General features: G+C 43.0%; 1 protein-coding gene across 1 annotated transcript in view; it reads left to right on the top strand.

Annotated features, from left to right (window-relative positions):
* Positions 1-4,842: 4,842 nt before the first annotated feature.
* DSTYK (dual serine/threonine and tyrosine protein kinase) overlaps positions 4,843-25,848 on the top strand; it is a 39,131-nt gene continuing 18,125 nt past the window's right edge. Inside the window, exons 1-2 of the mRNA XM_006754427.2 lie at positions 4,843-4,849; positions 15,172-15,530. Coding sequence (XP_006754490.1) covers positions 4,843-4,849; positions 15,172-15,530 — 366 coding nt within the window. The remainder of the gene's footprint in view (positions 4,850-15,171; positions 15,531-25,848) is intronic.

Below are 25,848 nucleotides of genomic sequence, written 5' to 3' on the forward strand. Positions count from 1 at the left end.
GTGATGTTATTGTTAGAGTGTTTGTCATCTTCATATCTTTCTCAGAGGTTACTCACAAGGAAGCCAGTATGAAGAGTATGAGGTGTGTGGGTGCATGTGTTTTTTTTCTTAACAGTTTGTTTATTTTTTATTAAAATTAAAAAAAATACTGATTTGAGGGGAGAGAGAGAAACATCGATTTGTTGTTCCACTTATTTATGCATTCATTGGTTGACTCTTGTATGTGTCATGACTGGGATTGAACCTGCATATGTAGTTTTAAAGAAAGCATGGATTTTGCATATCGGGATGACACTCTAACCAACTGAGCTACCCAGCCAGGACTTTCCTAACAGTTTTAAGACCTAAGGTAAAATTTGTTCCTTACTTCTTGTAGGAAAATAGTTCACCTCTAGGAATGATAGGTTTTGCTTGCTATATGGGAATCTGAATGCTGTCATTCATAAGAGAACAGAGGGTGAATCCATGTGGAAGATGTAGGTTTTCTTTCCTTTTTAAAAAATATTTTTAAAAATTGATTTCAGAGAGGGAGAGAGAGATAGAAACACCAATGATGAGAGAGAATCATCAATTGGCTGCCTCCTGCATGCCCCACACTGGGGATCGAGCCCGCAACGTGGACATATGGCCCGACCAAGAATTAAACCCTGACCTCCTGGTTCAAAGGTCGATGCTCAACTACTGAGCCACCTGGCTTGGCCAATTTTTCGTTTTTGACCTTCCAAGGTCTGCCTGGAGTCCCTGTGGGATTTCCAGTCTTAAGTTTAGTCTACCTCGTGTTTGAAAATTTATTCTTTGCCAAATAGGGAGTCTTGGGTATCCTGGAACTTGCCACCTTAACAGAGAGAACCAGGTGTAGCAGTGGCAGAGATATGTGCCCCCTTGCTTAGAGCTACAAACCAGCCATATATAATATTTCTCCAAAGTCCAAACCAAACCGAAGAAAAGTTGGCCAATGCGGCGGGGGGAGGAGGGGCGGCCCACTAGTGTCCCCAATGGCCCACAGCTGCAGTGCCTGCCGCATGGGGCGCAGTGGTGCCTGTTTCTGTCCCTTTAGTGGGCAGTGTGGTGGTTGGACGCATGCCCAGCCTGGTGCCCTGTGGCTGTGGGAACCTTTGACTGCAATTCTCTTTGGAATTGGGCCTCTATAATGTGTTTCCGTTCCTTGCGGGGGTGGTTTCTGGGCAGGAACATGGGAAGTAGGACTTGAAGGTTGTTTTTCTTTTCACTTGTTTAACTAATAATGCATCAAAAACTATCCCAAAGAATTATGATAGGTCATGTAGTCATAAAAGCCTTTGATTTTAAAATGAAAACCTCACATTTCTTTTAAAAAATACTTTATTCCATTTCTTTAACTCAGATGTAAAGTAGGTCTAACTGTAGCTTCATCAGATTAAGAGGTTTTTTTAAAATATATTTTTATTGATTTTTTAGAGAGAGGAAGGGAAAGGGGTAGAGAGTTAGAAACATCGATGAGAGAGAAACATCGATCAGCTGCCTCCTGCACACCTCCCACTGGGGATGTGCCCGCAACCAAGGCACATGCCCCTGACCGGAATCGAACCTGGGACCTTTCAGTCCGCAGGCTGACGCTCTGTCCACTGAGTCAAACTGGTTAGGGCCAGATTAAGAGTTTTAATGCCTTATTTATGCTGGACAAGATTTTATCTTAGCGTATTTAACTTTTTCAGTCTATATAATGGGGAGAGAATTCTTTTTAATTGATTGTTTTTTAAAGAGAGAGAGGAAAAGAAGGAGGGAGGAGGTGGAGAAGGAGGAGGAGAGGAAGAGAGAAAAACTTCGATGTGAGAAACACCCATCAGCTGCCTTCTGTATGTGTGCCTAGACTGAGGATCGAACCCACAACCTAGGCATGTGCTCTGACCAATTAGTACAGCGGTTCTCAACCTGTGGGTCGCGACCCCTTTGGCAGTCGAACGACCCTTTCACAGGGGTCGCCTAAGACCATCCTGCATATCAGATACTTACATTACAATTCATAACAGTAGCAGTATTACAGTTATGAAGTAGCAACGAAAATAATTTTATGGTTGGGTCACAACATGAGGAACTGTATTTAAAGGGCCAGAAGGTTGAGAACCACTGAATTAGAACTTGCCACCTTTTGATGTAGAGGACAACACTCCAATTAACTGAGGGCTCCCAGGATTTTTTTTTTTTTTTATCAAGACAAACTTTTCAGAGCAGACTAAGGCCCTGTCATAAATATAGCTAGATTATAAGATTTATTTGAATAAAAACTTTATTTAAATTAGAGAGACAGTGACTGAACCAAATGGAGTTTACTTTTTAGTAATACGCTGCACAACATACTCTAGACTTAACTTTTAACGTTATGGAGATATCTAGGTGCAAGGAAAGAATGTAGGGGAAACAGTATTCTTCCGGCATACAAGTGCCCCACTGTCGAAACCCATTTCAGTTTGTCCGGATTGAACCATTTCCTGCTCTGCTGGCTCTCATTCCAGGTGGCAATGGAGGCGTTGCACTGCTCCCCCTTGGGAAAGTGGATTGTTGGTATAGAAGTGATTTGCTAGCATCTGGTAAGAAGGAGGTCTGGGACCAGAAGAGGTGGAGGTGTGTTCTCCACCTCTGAGTAATCAGAGGCACCCCTGTAGGCAGTCCAAGGTCCAGCTTCTCTGGTGGGTTCTTGTTCTGTGACCTGGATAGTTGTAGGAACTTTTATCCAAGTGTCCTGACCTGCAGCATGATGTTTGTCTCTACTGCTTAGCCTTGAGGATTTGGATCCTAAATGTGATCCTGAACTACTTAGATTAGTGCCTTGAACTCCCCTGACTCTGATCTGGCAGCAGCAAACCTTCACCAGAAGACTGAGGAGGCAGAAAGTAACGTGATGGGCAAAAGTGCAGACAACAAAGAAACTTATTGTTTAAATTCTATTATTGCCGTATTTAATGCATTTTTTTAACCTGCTGGGTTTGGTTTGTTTTGTCAAGTAAAATTCTACCTCTTGATGTCTTTCTCCTCTGAGATCCAGAACTGGGTCACTTTGCTAGGCATCCTTTTGGCTCATTTTTAAAAAATTATTTTGAAACAATTTCAAACTAACATAAATCTTGAGAGATCAATACAAAGAGTTCTCATACTACTTCATGCAGATTCCCCAGTTGTTAACATTTTATTGCATTGGCTCCATCACCCAATGGTGTCTACTCCTTTTCTGGGCAGTTTGAAAGCAAGCTCTAAGTAGGTTGTCTTATCTCCTGTAAATACTCCCGTGTACATACCAGTATACAATCCCACAAATCAGCATGTTAATATTGACTCACTGCTACCATCCAGTCCAGAGATCCCATTCAGATGTTGCCAACTGTTCCAATAATGTCTGTTTTTCTTTTTGATCCAGGGTCCTGTCCAGGAGTATATGTTGCATTAGTTGTCATGTCTCTCCTTCTCCTTCCCTGGGCCTTTATTATATCTTTGATAGGTTTAAAGAGTTGGTTTTACTTTGTGTAGGATGACCATCCGCATGGATCCATCTGTTGTTACCTCATGACCAGACTTGGGTCATGAGCTCTTAGCAGGATTAGGCACAGAAATGATGTGGTGTGCATGGTGTCAGCCCACCTGACTCCTGGAGACATTAAGCTTGATCCTTGGTCATGTTACTGTCCTCTAGGTTTTCTCCTTAAAGTCACCATTTTCCTCTTTGCAGTCAATTAAATGTTTTAAAAAAATTTCTTTGCCTTAATCACCCAGGCTTTGGACAACTAGGAACCATCCCTGATACCACACCTTGCTGAATTTATTGAAACTATCCAATCCTAACCCTGCTCAGCTTTCACACCTTGCCTCATGTATTCTGTCCCATAAAAACTACAACAAAGGATTTTGCCCAAGCTTTCCTCCCCTCTTTCTGCCTCCCAGCCCACCCCAAGCAGACCCTGGTGCCTCCCATGTGGCCCTGCATGATATCCTGTGCGCCTGTCTCTTGGGATCTGTAAGAACTTCTGCCTTCACAACAGTCATTCCGCTGTCTGCATGTCTTACTATACCTGATTACAACAAATCCTGGGTACATTTCACAACTGCCAGTGATGGTGCCAAGTTAGAGAGGACAGACAGACACACAGAATGGGATAAGTATTAAGTTAATGAATTACTTTAGGGGCTGATATCTTACCCACCCTATTATTTTATAAACTAGAGGCCCAGTGCATGAAATTTGTGCGGGGGGATGAGGCGGTCACCTCAGCCCAGCCTGCACCCTCCAAGCCAGGACCCTTTAGGGGATGTCCGGATGCTGGTTTAGGCCTGATCCTGGCAACCGGACATCCTCTCACAGTCCAGGACCACTGGCTCCTAACTACTCTCCTGCCTGCCTGCCTGATTGCGCCTAACCACTTCTGCCTGCCAGCCTGATTGCCACCTAACTGCTCCCCTGCCAGCCTGAATGACGCCTACCTGCTCCCCTGCCGACCTGATTACCTGCAACTGCCTTCCCCTGCCGGCCCAATCGCTCCCAACTGCTCTCCCCTGCCTGCCCGATCACCCAACTGCCCTTCCTTGCCGCAACCCACCTCCTCCAACGAGACCCGCCTCCTCTGTGCCATGCAGAGCTGTGAAACCCCTTCGGTCATCGTTTGGTTGTTTCAGATGTGACGGCCCCTGGCTCTTTATATATATAGACTAGAGGCCCGGTGCACAAAAATTTGTGCACTCGGATGGGGCCCTCAGCCCAGCCTGTGCCCTCTTGCAGTTTGGGGCCCCTCGGGGGCCCCTTCCCCTGGCTGCTGGCACCAGTTTTCCTCCGGCACCCGGAACCGAGGCCTTCACTCTTCGCCAGGAGGGGCCGGCATGGCGGGTGAGGGGCTTAGCTCCTCACTCGCCGCGCGTGGGCCCCGGGAGCGTGGCAGAGGCTGGTGCGGTGGGCTTCCCTCTTTGCTCTTCGCTCACCATGCCGGCCTTCGCTCAAAGCTCCTGCCCGAGGCCAGCCGGCTTCGCTCTGTCGCTTGGCGCCTACATATGCACATTAACCAGCTCACCATGCCGGCCTTCGCTTGCTGCTCCTGCCCGGGGCCAGCCGGTTTCACTCCGTTGCTTGGCACCTACATATGCAAATTAACCACCATCTTTGTTGGCAGTTAATTTGCATATTGCCCTGATTAGCCCATGGGAAGTGTAGCGAAGGTACGGTCAATTACCCTTTTTGTCTTTTATTAGATAGAATTATAGATAGATAGATAGATAGATAGATAGATGGCACTGAATCTCCCAATGCCAGCGACTCATCTAAAACTCCAGTTCTTTTACCACAGTATTAAAGCTCTAATTTGGTTTTTGGTTTCTTAAAGAAAAAGACTTAAATAATAAAAAGGGGAGCTGGATACATTGTTTTGGATTCAGAAACCATATTTAAAGTATGAAGTTTGTTACTAGTAAATCTGTACCTTCCCTTCAAATTTACCCAAATTAGCCCAATTCTTCTCCATTCTTGACACTTCCCAATATCTGTCCCCACCCCACACTCCAAATGAAAATTTCCATCCAGCTGATTAATTTTTTGTGGGGAGGTGTTCTAAGATTTCACTGATAATCCTGTTCCTGTTATACCACCAGATGTAGCATCTACTTGGTCTACTTGACAACTGCCATCTGCCTCAGTGGTGGTTATTATAGTTATCATGCCTTCTGTATCTCTTAGTTATCATGCCTTCTGTATCTTAGTTATCATGCCTTCTGTATCTCTTAGTTATCATGCCTTCTGTATCTCTTAGTTATCATGCCTTCTGTATCTCTTAGTTATCATGCCTTCTGTATCTCTTAGTTATCATGCCTTCTGTATCTCTTAGTAGGTATTCAGTGTTAAGGAAGAGCTCTCCTTTTCCTTTGTTTACCTATTTATATCAGTCTGCACTTGAGAGTTTTTTCAATGGATTTTAATCTGTTATCAATTAAAATTTTTTTTTAAGCTTACAGTTGTTCTCTGTGAGCCCAGTTTGAGCTGGCTCCTGTGATCATTCTTACTGGTTACTAGTTATAAGATGCTGCCTTCCAAATGACAGAAACTAAGCCCTTGGTGAAGCATGGGGTCCTTCTTCGAGGAGCCACTTCCATCTCTGCATCTTGTAAATCCAGCCTCAGCTGCCAGCTGCCTTTGTGCTCCCTCTGCAGTATGCCCAGCCTCAGGAGCAGTTTCACCCAGAAAGGAGCTTGTCAGCAGGCTGCTGAGTGCGTCTCTTCATTTCTCATAACTTCCAGAGGCTATTGAGCTGGGGGCAGAGGTGCGTTCTCCTCCCTGGTGCCAGGACAGCCTGTTTCTTTAAAACTATCAGAGATGCCCATCAGGTAGGAGGACTTCAGTGACATTTCTACCAGCTTGACTTTTCAGTTTTCCATACAAGCTTGAATTCTTGAGTACATTTCAATCTCTAATCTCTAAAACCATCCCTTTCAACCAAAATATCTTGTACTGCTTGGTCCTGAAGTTTCTGAAAACCAGACTACCTACGCATGTGTTTTCCTTAAAGGGGATGCTTACTCTTATTCAGAATTCTTTAAATTTAGCTGAAGGTCAGAGAGCTTGTTTGGGAATGATAAATGTTTCTTAGCAGAATTATTTTTCTCTCAGCTCCTGGGATTTTTGTAGCTCAATACTTTGAAACTTGTAGGAGAATTGGTTGTAGTAGAAAGACTATAAGCTTCATTTCTCAACTTAGGATTTATCCTTTACTCTTGGCACATGTAATTAAGAAATAAAACATCACTAATTATTTGTGGAAATGTATATTTGTATTACTGATTACTTCAGTGAATTATAAAATCCTTTATATTTTCATTCACTTTTAGAGAGGACTGTACATTTAATGTTAAAAGTGAGGTAAAAAAAAAACTTGACTGAAGGAGGAAATCCTTGTAGACCAGGAACAAAGATCGCAGTAGGAACTGTTGAGATCTGAATGAACTCGGAAGGCCCAAGAGTTCAATAGTATGGGGCAAAGGCAGAGTCCCATTTCATTCACTTCATTGACTGCCTTCCTAGCTTGGCCATAGACTACAACTTACCCTGGCCTTCACTCACCTCTTGAATGTAATACTGATTCGGATGGAAAACTGGCAAGAAGGGTGGTAAACTCCATTGCCCTTACTCCAAAACACTTCAAAGTACCTATTCTAATGGGCAGTAGAGACATAAAAGGCCATTAGTATCCCTTCTCTCCAGTTCTTTCTTTTTAGCATAGTCTTACCCTCAAACCCAAAGGATAACACACACCAACTGGTAAGAGGAGCATTAAAATTTTTCTGAAAAGCACCTACAGACTCTTACAGGAAGAAGACTCTAGTGACCTTAGGATAACAATAATTTTTAAAAAATGCACACCAGCTAATAGTAATACCGTGTTTCCCCCCCAAGCCTTATTTCTGGTTTTGGGCAATTTTCGTAGTGACTGTCCGTCTGCTTTAAATTGGGTTCGGGGCAGTTTTCATGGTGGCTCTGTCAGTCTGCTTACATTGGGGTTCTACAGTTACTAAGTTGTGTTTTATGCAGATTGGGAAAACATGGTAGAGGGGGTAGGGGAGGAAATATCTATTCTGTTAGGGTCTCGAAGCTGGGCCTAAGACCTAACGATGTAGGACAGATTAACAGGAGAAAAACATATGCATCTTATTAAATATCCCTTGTATTTGGGGGTCCTCACAAGAGAATGAAGACCCAAAGAAACGGAGTTGAACATTTACTGAATTGGATAAACAGAAGTAAATTTGAAAACATGACAAGACACAGGGGCTTGAGCTAGGGCAGTTAATGGTGGAAAAGTAGGAAGACAAAGGGTGGTTTAACAAGGCTTATTTGTAAAGATTTTTCATGGCCTTGACTCCTGGTCCTTGGTGATAAGGATGTTGCTTTCCTTCTGGTATAAGGACATCTGCCAGGGGTTTTTATCTCCTGCTTTCAGGAAGAAAAAGGGGAGGTCAGAACGCTCTTCTTAAACCTGCTAGGTGCCAAGTACCTTCAGTTCAAAATAATCCTTATGCCAAAGTAGCATATTTTGGGATGGCATATTCTGCCACCCTTCAGGGATATTGTCTACTACTAAGTAATAACCTGGTAAAGTGGTTCAGAACCAGTCTCCCATGATGTGGCACTTTGGCAAGTGAACTATTTTGAGCTGAAGACAATGAAGGTCCAATGACATAGAGCTTTTTTTAACCTACCCCTTAACTGTCTAGAAGAATTTAAATGAGGGCCTGGTCTATGAAGAGAACTATCATACTGTTAGCCACAAAGAGCATGGGTAGGTGTAGTGGTCTGGGGAAGCTTGGCAGGGACTGGAGATTGAAGTCCTCTCTGAGTTCCATTATCTCTGAATGGCCTGGCAAACATTTGTTTACCAAACTTTTGCTCTTTCCATCCTCCTAAAAATGCCTTCCTGACCTTTGCAGTCCCAGACCTTATCTCAGTAAGGCAAATAAATCTCAATTGCTGACTGCCTGTGAGTCTCATATTCTTATGGGGGTCCTGTACTCATAGGCAATTACTCCTGTTAATGTGTCTTACACTAATTAGATTGTTAGACCAGCCAAAGAATCTAGAAGGGTAGAAGGAAAAGTTTTCCTCCCTTACACTGGTCCCGAGACCTAGGTATAGCTCCTGTACTGCCCTGTGTTCCACCTTTTATTTGCCTAGATACATAGAGAAACATGGGCTCTTTTTTATCTACACTAATAAAAGACAAAGATGCTAATTGACCATACCTTTGCTATGCCCATCAGCCAGTCAGAAGAGTATGCAAATTAACCCAACAAAGATGGCCATTAAATTTGCATACTGCAGGTGGGGCAGGACAGTGCAATCTGCCACCTGCCCAGTCGCCATCCGGGCCTGCTGTCTGCGACCCAGCGTGGGATCTGGGCCTGCCATCTACAACCTGGGGAGGCGGGGCAGGCACCGTGGGATCGGGCCTGCCATCTGCCACCCGGGGAGCGGGCCTAAGCCAGCAGGTGGTTATCTCCCAAGGGATCCTAGACTGTGAGAGGGCACGGGTTGGGCTGAGGGACACACGCCCCCACCAGTGCACAAATTTTTGTGCACCGGGCCTCTAGTGTGTGTGTGTGTGTATGTATTTATTATTGATTTTTTATAGAGAGGAAGGGAGAGGGATAGAGAGTTAGAAACATCGATCAGCTGACTCCTGCACACTCCCTACTGGGTATGTGCCCACAATCCAAGGTACTTGCCCTTGACTGGAATCGAACCTGGGACCCTTCAGTCCACAAGCCGACGCTCTATCCACTGAGCCAAACCGGTTAAGGCTGGGCTCTTTTTTTAAAGCTGTTTCCTATAAATGTTGACAGTTATCTATAAACTAGTGGCCTGGTGCACAAAATTCCCTCAGCCCAGCTTGCATCCCCTCCAATCAGGGACCCCTTGGGGGATGTCCTAAACTGGCAGTCGGACATCCCTCTCACAATCTGGGACCACTGGCTCCTAACCGCTCACCTGCCTGCCTGTGTGATTGCCCCTAATTCCCTCTGCCTACCTGGTTGCCCCTAACCCCTCTGCCTGCCTGCCTGCCTGATTGCCCCTAACTGCCCTCCCCTGCTGGCCTGATCTCACCCCTAACTGCTCTCCCCTGCCAGCCTGATTGCCCCTAAACCCCAGCCGGCCCCAACTGCCCTCCCCTGCTTGGCCTGATCGCCCCTAACTGCCTCTGCCTCAGCCCCCACCACCATGGCTTTGTCTGGAAGGAAGTCGGACGCCCAGAAGATGGCCGGTTAACCTGGTCTAATTAGCATATTACCCTTTTATTAGTATAGATGGGGGTAATATTCATTCTCTGGTAGAATCAGGAACATTAAATGGCATGAGGCAATTCAAGTTATGTACTTAGAAAGGGTCAGTAAATGTTACTGTGGGAGGAAAAATACTTTCTCTACCTTTTTAGACATTAACAGGAGAAGAACAAACAGAAATTTGATAATAAGCATACCTCCTGTATACATGGGAGAAGCTCAGGAAAAGTGAGTAATTCTGAAATGGTCCAAGTTACTACTTTAAATATCATCTTCAGCTAGAGACAGATGTTGTTGGGGGTGGGTAGTTAAGGGAGGTCACCAGGAAAAGCATGGTACACACAGGTAAGGTTGTTAATGCAGATCTAAGCTTTCCCTTCTTCATTGATAAGAGTGTCTAGAGATTTAGAGTCATCTTTTTCCTGCTACTGAGAGGAAGATACCCTTACAAAGGAGATTTCCCTTATAAATGTTTCTTACAAAAGGGCAACTTCTCAGTTTTCAGAGCTTCACCCGAGTCTGCTGTTTCTTAAAAATAACCAGCTTAAAATCAATCAACATGCCAGAGGCTTTTGGAGTGGTATATTTTGCTCCCCTTCATTATCTAAAACAAATGAACAAAATGGGTTGCTACTTTAGTTGCTCTCTCCTTCTGGTTTGAAAGCTTTGTTCAGAAGTACAGGTGACCCTTGAACAACGTCGGTGTGAACTGCTTGGGTCCACTTATACGTGCCTTTTCCAATCGAACTGAGTGGGTCAGTTCAAACCCGCGTTGTTCAAGAGTCAACTGGCAGGTTGTTGGAGCCCCTATATTTTTGTTGTTGACATTGTTCAAGGGCCAGCTCTAATCGCAATCAAGAAAATCTGTATTTAGGAACTACCGAGAGAAAAGTAAGCCTTAGCTTGCACTTGAATTTGAGTTGTCTTTTCTTGCAGCAGAGTTGGCAGGGTTAATGTGCTCCAGCTGGGAAGCCCTACCGTTGCCTTCTGGCAGCCCATATGCAGATGCTGTTATAGTAATTACAAAGAAAACCCGATTAACTCTGAAGTCCTTTAACTGTCAGTGGGGCAGCTGCTCCACCTCTGAAGCAGGTTTTCTTCCTTCCTCCTCCTGTCAGCCTACAGTTTCTCATCTTCTTTAGCGAACTGCTAGCACTGCACTGTAGGTCCTCAGAGCCCCTGGCTAGTTCAGTCACGTTTTTTGATCTGAGTTTCAGTAGTAGCCCAGGGAGAGCGTGCATAATTAAATTCACATATAACTTAGAGTAAAAACAACCAGACCAACCACCCATCCCCTCAGTTAAGTTTCCTTCAACAGTTAAAACCTGATGGAATCCTGGAATTTTAGGACTGGAAAGGATGTTAAAGATGATCTAATCCAGCGGTTCTCAACCTGTGGGTCGAGACCACTTTGGCTGTCGAACGACCCTTTCACAGGGGTCGCCTAAGACCATCCTGCATATCAGTTATTTACATTATGATTCATAACAGTAGCAACATGACAGTTATGAAGTAGCAATGAAAATAATTTTATGGTTGGGGATCACAACATGAGGAACTGTTTTAAAGGTCCTGAAGGTTGAGAACCACTGAAATCCCTTAGTTCAGAGATGAGAAATCCAAGGCTGAGACAAAGCAAGTGAGTGGTCAAGGTCGCAGAGCTAATCAGCGGTGAAGCCGGGGACCGGGCTATCTCCCTTCTCTAGTGCTGTTTCCAATTCGATGCTGCACTCCTCCTCACAGAACCATGAACCATTTGCTGAGAGAATCAAGGAGTGAGACAGTGTAGTTCAGTGATGGCGAACCTATGACACGTGTGTCAGAGGTGACACACGAACTCATTTTTTTGGTTGATTTTTCTTTGTTAAATGGTATTTAAATATATAAAAGGAATATCAAAAATATACATCTTTGTTTTACTATGGTTGCAGATATCAAAAAATTTCTAGATGTGACACGGCACCAGAGTTAAGTTAGGGTTTTTTCAAAATGCTGACACGCCGAGCTCAAAAGGTTTGCCATCACTGATCTAGTTTCACCTTCACTTCTCTCCACGCCCTTGTTCAAATCTTGTAGACACTTTGGAGGTCAATTAAAAAGTTAAAGATTGCTCTAGCTCAGTGGATGGAGCATCGGTTTGTGGACTGAAGGGTCTCAGGTTCGATTCTGGTCAAGGGCACATGTCCAGGTTGTGGTCTCCATCCCCGGTGGGGGGGTTGGGGGGGGTGGGCGTGCAGGAGGCAGCCGATCAATGATTCTCTCTCATCATTGATGTTTGTCTCTCTCTCCCCTCCCTTCCTCTCTGAAAACAATAAAAAAAATAAAATAAAAAAAAGTTAAAGATTTGTAGGAGAAGCAAAGGGCTTGGATAATGAGATATTGAAAAACCAATTGTAATATCCATATAAGAGCTTTCTTCAGTGAAAATGATTGCACATAGAACCCTAGTTGTGCATGGAAACAAAAATTAAAACTGGTTTCAGTGTCGGCCCCTGGCCCATTGCACTGGTCTATGGCTATTTGACACTAGTGGTACTATTTGTAGTGACTGTTTTTGTCACTACAGAGGTGTGTGTGTGTGTGTGTGTGTGTGTGTATGTGTATGTGTGTGTGTGCACGCACACGCGCGCGCATGGTGATTTGGGTCAGATGAATAATGGGGTGTGTGCTGTGGTTTTTGGCTCATGTAGAGCATGTTTTACTGGCTTTCCTATATTTGACAGTGTCTCAGAGATGTTGAGATCTCTCCCTCTGTTTCTGAAAATGCTTAGTTGATTTTCATTATCTACTAGAGGCCTGATGCACAACATTCATGCAGTTGGGGGTGGGGAGGAGTCCCTCAGCTGAGCCTGTGCCCTATCACAGTCCGGGACCCCTTGGGGGATGTCTGACTGCTGGCTTAGGCCCGCTCCCCTGAGGGGTACTTGGTGCTGCCACGGAGGTGGGAGAGGCTCCCACCACCACTGCTGCGCTCGCCAGCTGAGGGCCCCGCTTCTGACTGAGTTGTGTTCCCTCTGTGGGAGTGCACTGACCACTAGGGGGCAGCTCTTGCATTGAGCGCCTGCCCCCTGGTGGTCATTCCACTGTTTGGTTAATTTGCATATTAACCTTTTATTATATAGGATTACCCGCTCTCCTAGCTGCAGCAATAACAAATCTCATTCAGGTTTTTATTATGTACCAATTTTTGTTTTAGGAGTTATGAAGTTTGTCAGAATGAATTGGCACCTATCTGAGGATGTGAGGAGAACTGAGAAGAGAGGAAAGGTAGGAAGCGTAGATGAGAGTGAATCTAGTTGGACTTCTCACTGCTCAGGCGGAGAGTTCGGTAGTTAAATGAATTCTGCAAGGTGATTGGGGAGATGAAGGAGGTTTTTAGGAATGTTAGTCTCTCCTAAGTGATTCATCATGGTACTGGACTTTCCTGAGTCTTTAGCAGAATACTTACAGCTTTCTATAAACAATTCTCCACAATAAATGGGTTCTTGCACAGAGCAAACAAAGGTGTAACATAAAGTACTTACTATGTTTTTGTCGTTGTGTTGGGTGTTCCGCTAATTATAAATAAGATAACTAGAGTAGACTGTGACAAGTGTTTAGCTGTGAACAAGATATGCAGGCACTCAGGACAAGCCCATTGCTGCGTGCTAAGTGGTCATACAAGAAATTGGCTGTGTCCCATTGCTTTTGATGGTAGTTCAAAGTAAGACCAGTGGTCTGGTGTTTTACTCTTGCGCTTAGTAAATCCTCACACAGAATTAGGCCCTCATTTACACTCTTTGCTTTTTCAAAGGACCCGTCTCTTCCCTAGAAGCATAGACTTCCTTGCTTCAGCTTTGCTGATGTGCATGTGCAGCCAGGTGGTGTGCTTGCAGACAGACCTGAAAGGAAGGGCTCCCTGAAATGCACACGGGGGTGTGGGTGAAAGTGGACCCCTGTAAACCGTTTGGTGGTGCCATTTGTGGAAGAGAAGCAGGTTTAAGGTTTAAGTATGTGGCAGGATAGGTGCACCCTAAAGTAGACCAACCTCTTCAGTGAGTCTGGGCAGAGATCTCTTGCTTCATGTATAGGAACAAAATAAACAATGTATGGAAGGTGTGCAGCTCGTGGTTAAGTGACTAAAGGGAATACTGTTTGTTGGTGCCACCACATTTCAATTAAGATGTATGTCAGATCAGCCCTCTTACAGCCTAAGAACCATGTGTCTGTGCCCTTCCAAACAAACTCAAGGGTTGCCTGAATCATAGAGATAGGCAGGCACTGGCACTGGACAAGTGGGGGAACGATGGAGTTCAGAATCTGAGTTTCAGTCAACTGACTTCTGGTTCCTTTCCTCAAACGGGGTCTTCATGCTTTAGGAAGTCTTTTGTTCTGTCTTGAACACTATTGGACTTGTTTGTGGAAGCGTGGTTGTCTTGAAAGAATGTTTTTTAAATAAATCACATCTCTTCCTAGATTTGCCTGGATCCTAACAGGCAGTCCTTTCGCTTTCCATATAAGGGAATGTGATTTGATTAGGAGATATTGATCTTTATTGAGTACCTGATGCTTTCAGAAAACAGATGACTTGGCAACTGGGGTGCTATCTCCAGCTCTCAGAGAGATGAGCCAGAAAAGATCCTAGAGCTTATGTAAACTTAAGTAACTTTTTATTTCAATATGTGTGTATTTAGAGAGTCCCATACATTTAGTTATAAAATATGTCATCAAAGAGGAAAATAACAAGCTAAAACTTCACATGGTAGCGACATTTAAAAAGGTCGAATATGTTCAAATATTAGATCTTCTGTCCTAAGGAAAATTTTCATTTTAACATATTCAGGTGTGGTTTCTCCTTGGACTCACATCCCAGTTAATGGCTTTGTCAATTTAATGATCTTGTGATTGTGACTGAGTCCTTGTAAACTCCTTAGGCGAGTGGTCGGCAAACTGCGGCTCGCGAGCCACATGCGGTTCTTTGACCCCTTGAGTGTGGCTCTTCCTAAGCCTTAGGAGTACCCTAATTAAGTTAATAACAGTGTACCTACCTATATAGTTTAAGTTTAAAAAATTTGGCTCTCAAAAGAAATTTCAGTCGTTGTACTATTGATATTTGGCTCTGTTGACTAATGAGTTTGCTGCCTTAGGCTGTCCCTTCCCTGGATGGAGAAGGAGCGGGGAGAAACAACTGCTTTGGGGATGAGCCAGGGTGCGGAATTCTGGTTGATATTTGAGGAGCCTTTTCTGACTGGGATGTTTTCCTGATGTCTCCTTCAACCAAGAGCTTCCTAGGAATTTTTTCTCTAGGACCCTGGCATCCCAATGGGGTCTCTGTATGAATCTCTCTCTACCCCTCCTCACTCTTCTCTCTGTCTTCCTTTCTCCTTCTCCACTCTCCCCTTCCCCAACCAGGCCAGCTGAGCTGCATTTCCTTCCCACCTAAGGAAGAGAAGTACCTCCAGCAGATTGTGGACTGCCTCCCCTGCATCTTGATCCTCGGCCAGGATTGTAATGTCAAGTGCCAGCTATTGAACCTGCTGTTGGGGGTGCAGGTGCTTCCTACCACCAAGCTGGGCAGTGAGGAGAGCTGTAAGCTTCGGCGCCTCCGCTTCACCTACGGGACTCAGACTCGGGTCAGCCACACCCCCGTTGCTCACCAGGGCGCCTGGGAGACCATCCCTGAGGAGGACCTGGAGGTTCAAGAGGACAGTGAGGATGCTGCCCATGTGTTAGCCGAACTGGAGGTGACGATGCAGCACGCTCTCTTACAGGTACCAATCTCATACAACTGTATATACATATACCAACTTTTCTTTTCTTTTTTTTTTTTTTTAGCATATTACCTTTTTATTTCCCTAGAGAGGAAGGGAGAGAGATAGAGAGAAAATGTCTCTAGGATCTTCAGCCAGGTTCTCTCGCTAGGTTCTGTCTCTAGGTTCTGTTGCCAGTTTCTGTCCAGGATCTTTTGCTATGTTCCGTCTCTAGGTTCTGTCTCTAGGTTCTGTCTACCAACTTTTCTTGTATTTGAACTTTCTCAGAGGCAGTATATACCGTCGACTCTGAACATCAGCTGATGGAGTTAAAGGAACATAGTCTAGGAAGTTGAAAACACACAAGGTTGTAGCAGTGCCCATCCCTGCCTCTGCTGCTGTGCTGCAAGGCCCTAAGCAATTGGCTTGTCTCCTTGCCTCCTGTCTCCCTTTCTGAAATAGAAGGAATGTGCCCTGGCTGGTTTGACTTAGTGGATAGAGCATTGGCCTGCAGACTGAAGGGTCGGGGTTTGATTCCAGTCAAGGGCACATGCTTGGGTTGTGGGCTCGATCTCCAGTGTGGGGTGTGCAGGAGGCAGCCAATCAATGATTCTCTCTCATCATTGATGTTTCCATTGCTCTCTCCCTCTTCCTTCCTCTCTGAAATCAATAAAAATATATTTAAATAAAATAAAATAGAAGGAATGTGATACTTGCATCTCGCCATGCTTTTACAGAAAGGGTAGAAATCCTTTTTCTTTCTTAGCAGGAAAGTGTTCAAGATTATCTCTAGCCATTCCTTTCTAAAAGGAATAATAAGATGATGGATAATTAATGTTGTTGTTTTTTAAAATATATGTATCTCTTAATTGATTTTTTTTTTGAGAGAGAGAGAGAGGAGAGGAGAAACACTGATGTGAGAGTGAACCATTGATTGGCTGCCTCCTGCACACCCCACACTGGGGAATAAGCCGGCAACTGGAGCATGTGCCCTGACTGGCAATCTTTTGGTGCCTGGGACAACATCCATCCAACTGAGCCACACTGGCTAGGGCATGCACTTATTAGAGTTGAGACAAGTGAAGAATTTTGTATTTCCTTAGGCTTAGCCATTACTTGCTAAGTGGGATAGATCATGTTTCCTACTTTTTAAAAAAATATGTTTTTATTGATTTTTAGAGAGAGAGGAAGGGAAAGGGGGAGAGATAGAAACATCAATGATGAGAGAAAAACATCATCGATCAGCTGCTTTCTGCACACTCCCCACTGGGGATCGAGCCCACAACCCAGGCTTGTCCCTGGTTGGGAATTGAGCCAGTGACATCTTGGTTCATGGGTAGATGCTCAACCACTGAGCAACACTGGCCAGGCATGTTTCCTACTTTCTAAGGAATTTTGGGAATGTGAAGACAGGTCTGGCTCAATGTTATGAGATCTGGAGAGTATCATTTGCTTCTCTTTTCAAGTAAACTTGGAAAGAGAGCACAGGTCTTATGGGGTATCCTAAGAGATCATATTGCCTGTCTGGTGTTGCTGTCTCCACTTAGGAAGGACTTGTCTCTTGTGCTAGGCTTCCTTTCCTCCTGTATAGCTGGGATTGGGCTATTTGAGTAGACTGAATGGGGATGGACAAAGCGTGTGACTATGCCAGGGGTCAGGAGTGGGTAGGAATACAAGGATGCAGATACTCGCAGCATAGAGAGGCCATCACCTTGGTTAGTTGTGCTAGGAAGAACGGGCTAGCTTGGCGGGACTAGGAGAGTGGTTTCTTTCTTCTGATACATTTTTATTGATTTCAGAAATGAAGGGAGAGAGAGATAGAAACATCAATGATGAGAATCATTGGCTGCCTCCTGCACACCCAACACGGGGGTTTGTCAGGATACCAGGGAATTGATGTTGTGTCCTTTTCAATGAGTAAAATGAAGAAACAAAGACATATTTTTGATATTTATTTTATATATTTAAATGCCATTTAACAAAGAAAAATCAACCCAAAAAATGAGTTCGTGTGTCACCTCTGACACGCGTGTCATAGGTTCACCATCACTGCTCTAAACACTGAGCCAAACCAGCTAGGGCGGTTTCTTTTTTCTTGTAACGTCTTCACCTACTCTTGTTCTATAAGGCTTGATCTCCCAGTCAGTGAATGAGTCCTTTGGTTGTAGCCATGGTCAGTGACATTCTAGAAATAGAAACTCATTTCCTTCCAGAGTCCAGGTTTATTTTATCTTGATAAAAGCTAGAGGGGACTATGTATATAGGGCAGCATTTTCTCTCAGGTCAGTTTCAGTGGGGACTTTCCTGTTTTCACACCTTGAGCTTGCATTTCTCAGCTCAGGGACGCTGTGAGAGTTCTTAGATAACTCTGCGAGTAATTTTTGTATATTGCCTGAGGCTCCTCAGCTGACCCATGAGCTTCTTCACAGGCATAAATATTTGATCCATACATAATCTGTCTATAGTATACTGCCCTGGTCTGGTTCCTTGCAGTTTTCAGCAGCTCAGTGGTTTTTATACTTTTTTAGATTTTAATTCACTGTAAGAAATAACATTTTATAACAGGACCTAGTACATACATACACATATACTTTGAAATAAAGTTTCAGGAACCAATACTTTTACTTCTTGCAAAACACACTGATATTTTTCTTTCTATTCTATTTGACTTCATTTTGAAAAATGATGATAGCAACCACTAAATGGTTGCTATGACTTCATACATTGTGACCTGCAGCTTAAGAACACGGGTAAATGGGTGAAATGACTGCCTGCTCTGGGTTGGGTAGTGATTTTTCCTGTTATTGCCTTTTAAAAACAGCCTTGGAATGTGAGCAGAGCCATCGCAGGAGAGGCAAATGATTTTATTTCTTTGTACCCCATCATTTTATTGGTTTCAATTTTTAAATACTTATTTCTTTTATTGGTTTTCATTTTTAACGCTCATTTCACTTTTGTTCTATGAATTGAGGGGATGCAAGGAGGGAAAGTGAGAGCCTTCCCCCAAGAGCCTGGCTGAGCGCCTCACTTACTGGTGAGAGTGGTGCTTGCTCCTGATCTTGCTAAGCACTCAGACTGAGATGACACCTGAGGAGGCTACCTACTTGGGGAGTTGAGATACCAAACCAGCTTTCTCTTCACACAGTTGAAATATATATTCTTTCTTGAGGAATATTCTTCTTTTTTTTGAGGAATTCACAAGCCTGTGTTTCTGTTTCATGTGGTTTCTGAGGCTCCCTTAGCCAATGTTTCTCCGGATCTGCTTTATTCACTAATGGTTTTGATGTAGAAATAGCAACGGACCCCAACGGTTCCAAGCTTGATCCCTTTGATGCTGAGCCTCACAGGGGCAGCCTTTGTGGAGTGCAGGCCCTGCCCTGTCTCTACAGTCAGGCTCCTGTCTCCATGAAGCCCATCAGCCATGCTCAGCTCACTGCTGGGAGCATTTCACAGCCACCTTGAAGATGTTTCATGCCAGTGAGAAAGATCTTTTTGTTTAGCTCTCTTTTTATTTAGGACCAGCGAGTTAGCTCTAAACAGCCCTTCCATTTGGTGTATGAAAGGGGTGGTGAAGAAAAGAAACATTTAGCTGAAGGAAACCAAGATTGAATTAGGGGAAATGGATGTTCATTTGCAACTGTCAGATTGTCAAGGCAGAATTTCCCCTGCCCTCTTATACAATGGTCATTCTTCTGATCTGTTACTTTAAAGTCTTCATAATTTAGTCATTTTCAGTTTTTCTAGAAATAGGCCAACTCACATGAACCCATAGTGCTGTGTGTTCCCAGCTTGTTACTTCTGGTCCCCAGAGATTCTTGGTTCATAATTCAGTAGTCAAGCCATTAGTTTCTAAAACCTTGTTTAGTGTTAAATTTAAAGCAGCATTTTTCAATTGGCGACACATTTCACCATTCTCCATATGCACTAGTTCTGTCTTTGTGGACATACTTCCCCTTCTGCACCCTTACCCCTTTCTTTGCATACATCTATCTACCCACCTCCTTTTCTCTGTTCTTCCTCTTATAAGTCCAGTGGAACATGGTTGTCTGCCTCAGAGTTGTCTCAGTCTGATGTGGGTGTATCTCTGTATTTCCTATGAACATCTGTAAGAAAGGAATGAAAAGAAGCAGAGAAGATTGAATTTACTGAGCTTACACTGAGATCCTGCTTTCCAGCAGCGTTGTTTTCTTTACCGTGGCAGGTCCGTAGCTCTCGGTTGTTCTGTGCTTATCAGTAGCCTGTTTGTCCCCACCAGGTGTTTTCTGGCCCTTGGGAAAAATGTACGTGTCACCTGGCAGCCAGGCTGCCGCACGCTGCCATGGTTTTTGGCTCATAGTGATGTCTGATAGGGAACTGAAGTAGGTTGACATTGCCAGAAAAGGTCTAACTTGCAAATAACTTTTTTAAAAAACTTATTTTTAACTTGAACCAGTTGGAGTAGTAAAGTTTTCTATAACCCTCAATCAATAGATTTCAATGGAAATGTTCTTTTCAAAATTTTATAGACATTGATATTTTTAATTTCTCAGTTAACACTTTCACAAACCAAATTTATTATAAAGGATCTTACTTAAAATAATAAACATTTATGTACAATTTTAATTCCCAAATTTACAGAAAATTATTCGTTGCTAGAAAGTTAGCTTCTCTCAATTTTTGTCTAGTTATTGCCATTTAATGTAGCACCTTTTAGAACGAAATTTGTTGTGTGTTGCTTACTTTTAGTTAGATAATAAAGTTGGGATAACAGATATAAGAGGAAAATAATGATATTCAAGAGATATTAAAGTAAAGAAACCATGATTTTTGTGGGGCAATAAGAAAGGGGAACTAAAATATATGTTAATAAAGGGTATGGGAGGTTCAGGCAAGTCATTAATTCTAAATTCCTTCTGACAATAACCCTGTATTCTTCGAATTTAACATCGCTCTTGTCTTTCCCCTAACACACACTAACATACATGGTGGCATGTAACCATCCTCTGTACATGTTTTTTTGCCAAGAAACCTGGGAATACTTATAGGCTAACTAACCTTTTAGGATATGTGTGGTTTAAAGGCAAGTTTAAAAAAATCCTTATGCTCGTGAGAGAAGACTTGATATCTCTTAGGAACAGCTTGAAGTTGAGGCTGCATTTTCTCAATGCACCACCAGTGATTAATTTTTAGCCTTCCAAGGTTAGCTCTTGGGGAGGAAATCTGGCTGCGATTATAATCGTAACCTTCCTCTTTTGTCTTCTCCCTTTTCTAGGATCCTGCCTCTTTCCTGCATCAAATGACTTCCCTCTCTGTTTTCACTGTCTCAGCTCTGCTGTCTCAGATCCCTTTGAGTAGAGGATGATGGGGCAGGGGGTCTTCCCTAATTCAGAGACAGAGGGTCAAAGTACTGTCAATATGCAAAACTGTTGTTGGGACTATGAAACTTATTTTCTTTGGTGATTTCTCTCCCAGTCCTTGGAGGGTTGTTTCATAGCTGGGCCTTTACTTTGCAGCAAACATATACTTAACATAGAACACAAGGATTGTCAGGAACCCTGACATCATCTTGTCCAATCTTTGTTCTTTTAGAACATCCCTAACAGATAGTTCCTGACATACGGTGGACCTTCAGTTACTATTTAACCATGGTCTTTATAGTTGAATGGACCTGGGTTTACATCCTGGCTTCGTTACTTAACTGACTGTCCCCTCATTTGTAAGATGGGGTAGTTATCCATATCTTTTAGGACTGGGGTGAGGCTAAAATGAGAGAGTGTTTGTAAAGCACCCAGCACAGGGTCTGGCACATAGTAAGCCAGTTCCCTCCTCCCTTTGTTTGAATGAATCTGTGTCCTTAAGAAGAAGATTCCTGCCTCTCTGTCACCCACCTGAGAACCAACCACATTGGGACTCCTTCATTTTGTCAAACCCAAGTCCTCCTGGTCCCCATGTACTTACGGTTATTATCCTGTCTAATTAGAGACAAAGTTCTTCATAACTCACTATGAAGTTCTTTTGTAATAAAATGAAATAAGAGAAATGTTATAAAAAGGTAAATAATACAACAGTTAAAGTCATAAAGTTAAAAAGTAAAATCTTTCCTTCCTCTTTCTTTCTTCTCCATTGTCCTGTTTCCTTTCTCTCTCTCTCTCCCTCTCCCTCTTTTTCTCCCCCCACCCTCGAGTCTAGTAAGTGGTAAGACACCAAAGCTTCAGGTTCCTGCTTTATGTGTGTCTGTGGTAGAATTCATAGTATCTGTTTAGTACATTCTTGTCACCTTGTCTGTTTACTGGATTCATACAAGTATGCAACATAGAGAAGTTCCGATCCTTAGGGCTTCGTGCTTATCAGCTGAGATGCAGAGCCCCTGTTTTGGGGTGTTCGGGATTGTAAATGTATTTCCACTGTTGGCATGATGCTTTCTGTGGCTAGTTTAGGACTTTGGTTGGGATTGTGTTTTTTGGCATCTGAGTTAACCACCCTGATACTTTTACTAGGTAGGAGATGAACTTGTATCCATTCCATGCTGGCTGCTGGATAAGGCTCTGGGTGGCTTCAGACAAGTCCCAGCTGCTCATGGGGCAGGCATGCTATAGCCCAGAAACTGCAGTTACAGCTCCCCTTGGAGAGTATTTGTACCAATAAGAGTCAAGGTATTTTCTACAATGTAACAGGAATAGGTATTTTTCTTAATATGTAAATAAATTTAAGAGTGATAGTAAGTTCAGGGAGCTATAGGAAAATGTAGAAGAATCAACCCTGTGTAAAAACAAACAGGAAGAACCTTTCAACCGCCCTGTGAGAAGAATTGACAGCAAAAATAGGGAGAATATGGAGGCAGGAGGAGGTCGAGCTGTGTCCATTGTTGAACGAGGGCAGGACAATTTGTGTACTTCTCTCCTTGTGATGTAAACCTGAGCGTTCAGGACTATAGAAAAAGCAGAGACAGCTTTATCCTTCCTGTCTTCTGTCTGAACCATCAGTTAGCATAGTCCTCCTTAGCTATAACGGAGTGCTGGTACTGTGCCCGGAACAGGTAAGGAGTTCTCGTCAGTGAGAGAGCCAGTATTCTCACGGAGCGGCCAGGCTTCTTCGGTGGCTGATTTCTTCTTGGCATTTAAGATTGTGTCATTTATATCAAAAACAAAACCCAAGAGTTGAGTTCTGGTGTCTGCAGGGTAGCAATCTCCTCTCTATTACCTTCTCTTCATCTTGCCAAGAAAATTGATGGTAACATCAACTTCTGTAGATTCCGTAGATTTGTACGGAATGCATTCCACAAAAGAAGCTTCTTTAGGAATTTACTGTGACTTAAAATGGAATTATGGGATATTCTCATGCTTCCCTTAGATTCTTATTCCTTCATTGAGTTAGGAGCAAAATGCTTACTTCATCTTTGGAGGCGAGGCAAACAGCAATTCCAGATAAATATGTAGGCTGTGGATTGAAAGATAGAAAGTTTTACTCCTGGTATTGAAAGTGATTTGAACAAGTAGGAAAGGCATTTATTTACCCATCTACTTCACATTTATTTATTGTATACTTATGAAGGCCAGGCACTGTTCTAGGTGCTGGGAAGGAGAAGATAGTTGGAGGTCAGGTTCTGGTTCATCCTTTTTTTTTTTTTTCCTCCCTGTCTCCAGGAGACAGTGCTGGCTTCCTTTTTGTTTATAATTGTCAGGCATGAGTCATCCCTTCACCGTCAGTATTGCAGAATCACATTGCATTCCAGTCTCATTTGTACTGCTGGCAGGAGCTCAGCCAGCAGCTCTTGCCCGTCCTCTAGAAGTTAGGCTAGTCAGAACAGTGAGATCACCGCAGGAGTTTGTTAATTGAGGAATGGGGAAGAGAGAGCATGGTACTTGTTTTCTATCCTTTTTTTTTTTTTTTAGTACAAGAAATACTTAGGAGTGGAAAATTTCTTTCTAGGTGCTATTGTATCAGGCAGTACCTACCATTAGAAAACCTTGAATCCATTTTAAAAAATGATTTTGCAGCTCTGAGTAAATAAAGTCAGCTATGTCTTAGAAAGGGTATTGCTTCTACAAATGGACTTGAGCTTTGGCTCATGGTTCTGTTGCACAAGAAGTGGCCCTATGAGGAAAACCTGGAAATTTATTTTAGAATTTTAAGAAAATCCATCAAATAAACAAGCAAACAAAAATCTTCCTGAAATTTTTCTAAAGAACACTTATTTGGTTTGACTATTTAGGCTTTCTTCTGTAACACTCCCGTAATAAGTTTGATTGACTTATATCTTTAAAATCTGTATATTTAAGACAGCTTTGAAATTTGAAAATAAATATTTTTAGAGCATTTTCACTTATAATTCTCTACCATACTATAATTTTCAGTTCTTGGGATTTTCATCTAGTCTTTTTCTAATTATTATATACAAGTATAATGTTGGCATTTAGGTAGCTGTATGTTCAACTCTAAACTTAGAAGCTCTTACTCTTTTTTTGAATATGCCTCATGAAGTGTGGCAGTGACTTGGAACTGAAGGAGGGTTTGATTGTTTTTGTTTGTTTGTTTTAATATATTTTTATTGATTTTAGAGAGTAAGGGAGAGGGGGAGAGGGGGAGAGAGAGAGAGAGATCGAAACATCAATGATGAGAGAATCATTGATCAACTGTTTTGTGCACGCCCCCTACTGGGGATTGAGCCCACAATCTGGGCATGTGCCCTTGACTGGAATCAAACCTGGGACCCTTCAGTCCGCAGACCGATGCTCTATTCACTTAGCCAAACCGGCTAGGGCAAGGAGGGTTTGTTTTGAACCTGAGTGTGAATGTCAGACTAACCTTCCAATCAGAAAACATTCCGTGCAATTCGAGGCACAGATGAATCAGCAGATTTTTTCTTGGCCTAGGCTTGGATGGCAAACAGATGGATTTATGATGTGTTTGCTCAAATACGAATGGTGAGATGCTAAAAGCACTTTTCGCTTTAGGGGGCTCAAAGTGGCCAGCCAAGTGACACTTATGTGACCCACCTTAGAGTAAAATTTACTAGCACTTTGTTGGGGAAGGTGAGACCTTTGTGCTTTGCTGGGAATGGGAGACTTCTCTCTCTCTCTCTCTCTCTCTCTCTCTCTCTCTCTCTCACACACACACACACACACACACAGCATGAGAAACAATAAGCTGGCATTTCTTAGTCCTTTCTTACTTATCTAAAGAAGGAGATCAAAAAGGAAGAGGGCCTAGGTTTTGATTTTTAAAAATATTTAATCAGAAATACATGTTGCTGAAATAAGGTAAGGAATGAAAACAGAACATTAATCTGAAAGAAAATAAACAAATTGTGTATCTTTTAGATTTCAAATAAAGTACAATTTCAGCATCTGACAATTGTTAAGGTGACAGACTTGGGCAGATTTGTTGTTGAGTTCTTTTATAACTGTAAAATGTGCTAGAATTCAGTGGAGGATTGATTTTTGAGCTTGTGGACCCCCCTGAAGACTTCAGGAGTTGTTGTGCCTAAATGGTGATACAAGCGTGAGTCTCCTGGTCAACCCTTAGGTCTGGAATGCCAGGCACAGTAGACAATTTCAGAGCTATAGAGGAGCAGCAATGCAGTGGATGGAAATATATGCTCCGAAGTGCCTCAGGATCCTCAGGAAAGAGGTAAAACACAAAGCAGAAACTGTTGGCTAGGAAAAGAACATGTAGAAGGTTTGTTCCTAAACCAAACTCACTTTAGGGACTTGGGTATATCAGTTATGTTTGGGTTGAGTCACAGGTAAAAGACAGAAAAGCAGGAGCTAGTTTACATAAGACATAGGTTAAGTTTTTTTTCTTCACATTAAAGAAGTCTGGAGCGAGGCAGCTCAGGGCTTGTGTGGCAGCTCTGTGGTCATCAGGTTTCCAGGCGACCTATTTCTTTTCGTTTCGTCATCCTTAACTCTGGCTTCCACAGAGGTTTGCCTTACAGCTGCCGTATGACCATCGCTGTGCTGCCAGGCAAGAAGGGCAAGGCCAAAGAGCATACTTCTTGGTAGGATCATAGAATCATATCCCCTCTGAAGAGCTTTCCTGGAAGCCCCACATACTTAATTGGCCACCCCTGTCTGTAGAGGACATTGCCTTTCCAAATCTTGAGAAAAAAGGTATTTTCAAGACTCAGGTGGCTAAGATTTTTGGGATACCTGTAGACTCTCAGAATAGAACAGTAATAATGTTCGGCAAACCTGGCTTTTAGGTTGCTATTGCTTGATTGGTTCAACAATATTGAGGGCTTACTGTGTGCTAGACACTGGAGTTATAATCATGAACAAGATGGACATGGTCGCTGCCCTTAAAGAGTTTATTGGCTAATGGGAAAAATGTGTTTTCAATAAATAAATTCTAAATGTGT

The sequence above is a fragment of the Myotis davidii genome, unplaced genomic scaffold (assembly GCF_000327345.1).
Source record: "Myotis davidii unplaced genomic scaffold, ASM32734v1 scaffold710, whole genome shotgun sequence".
Classification (NCBI taxonomy): Eukaryota; Metazoa; Chordata; class Mammalia; order Chiroptera; family Vespertilionidae; genus Myotis; species Myotis davidii.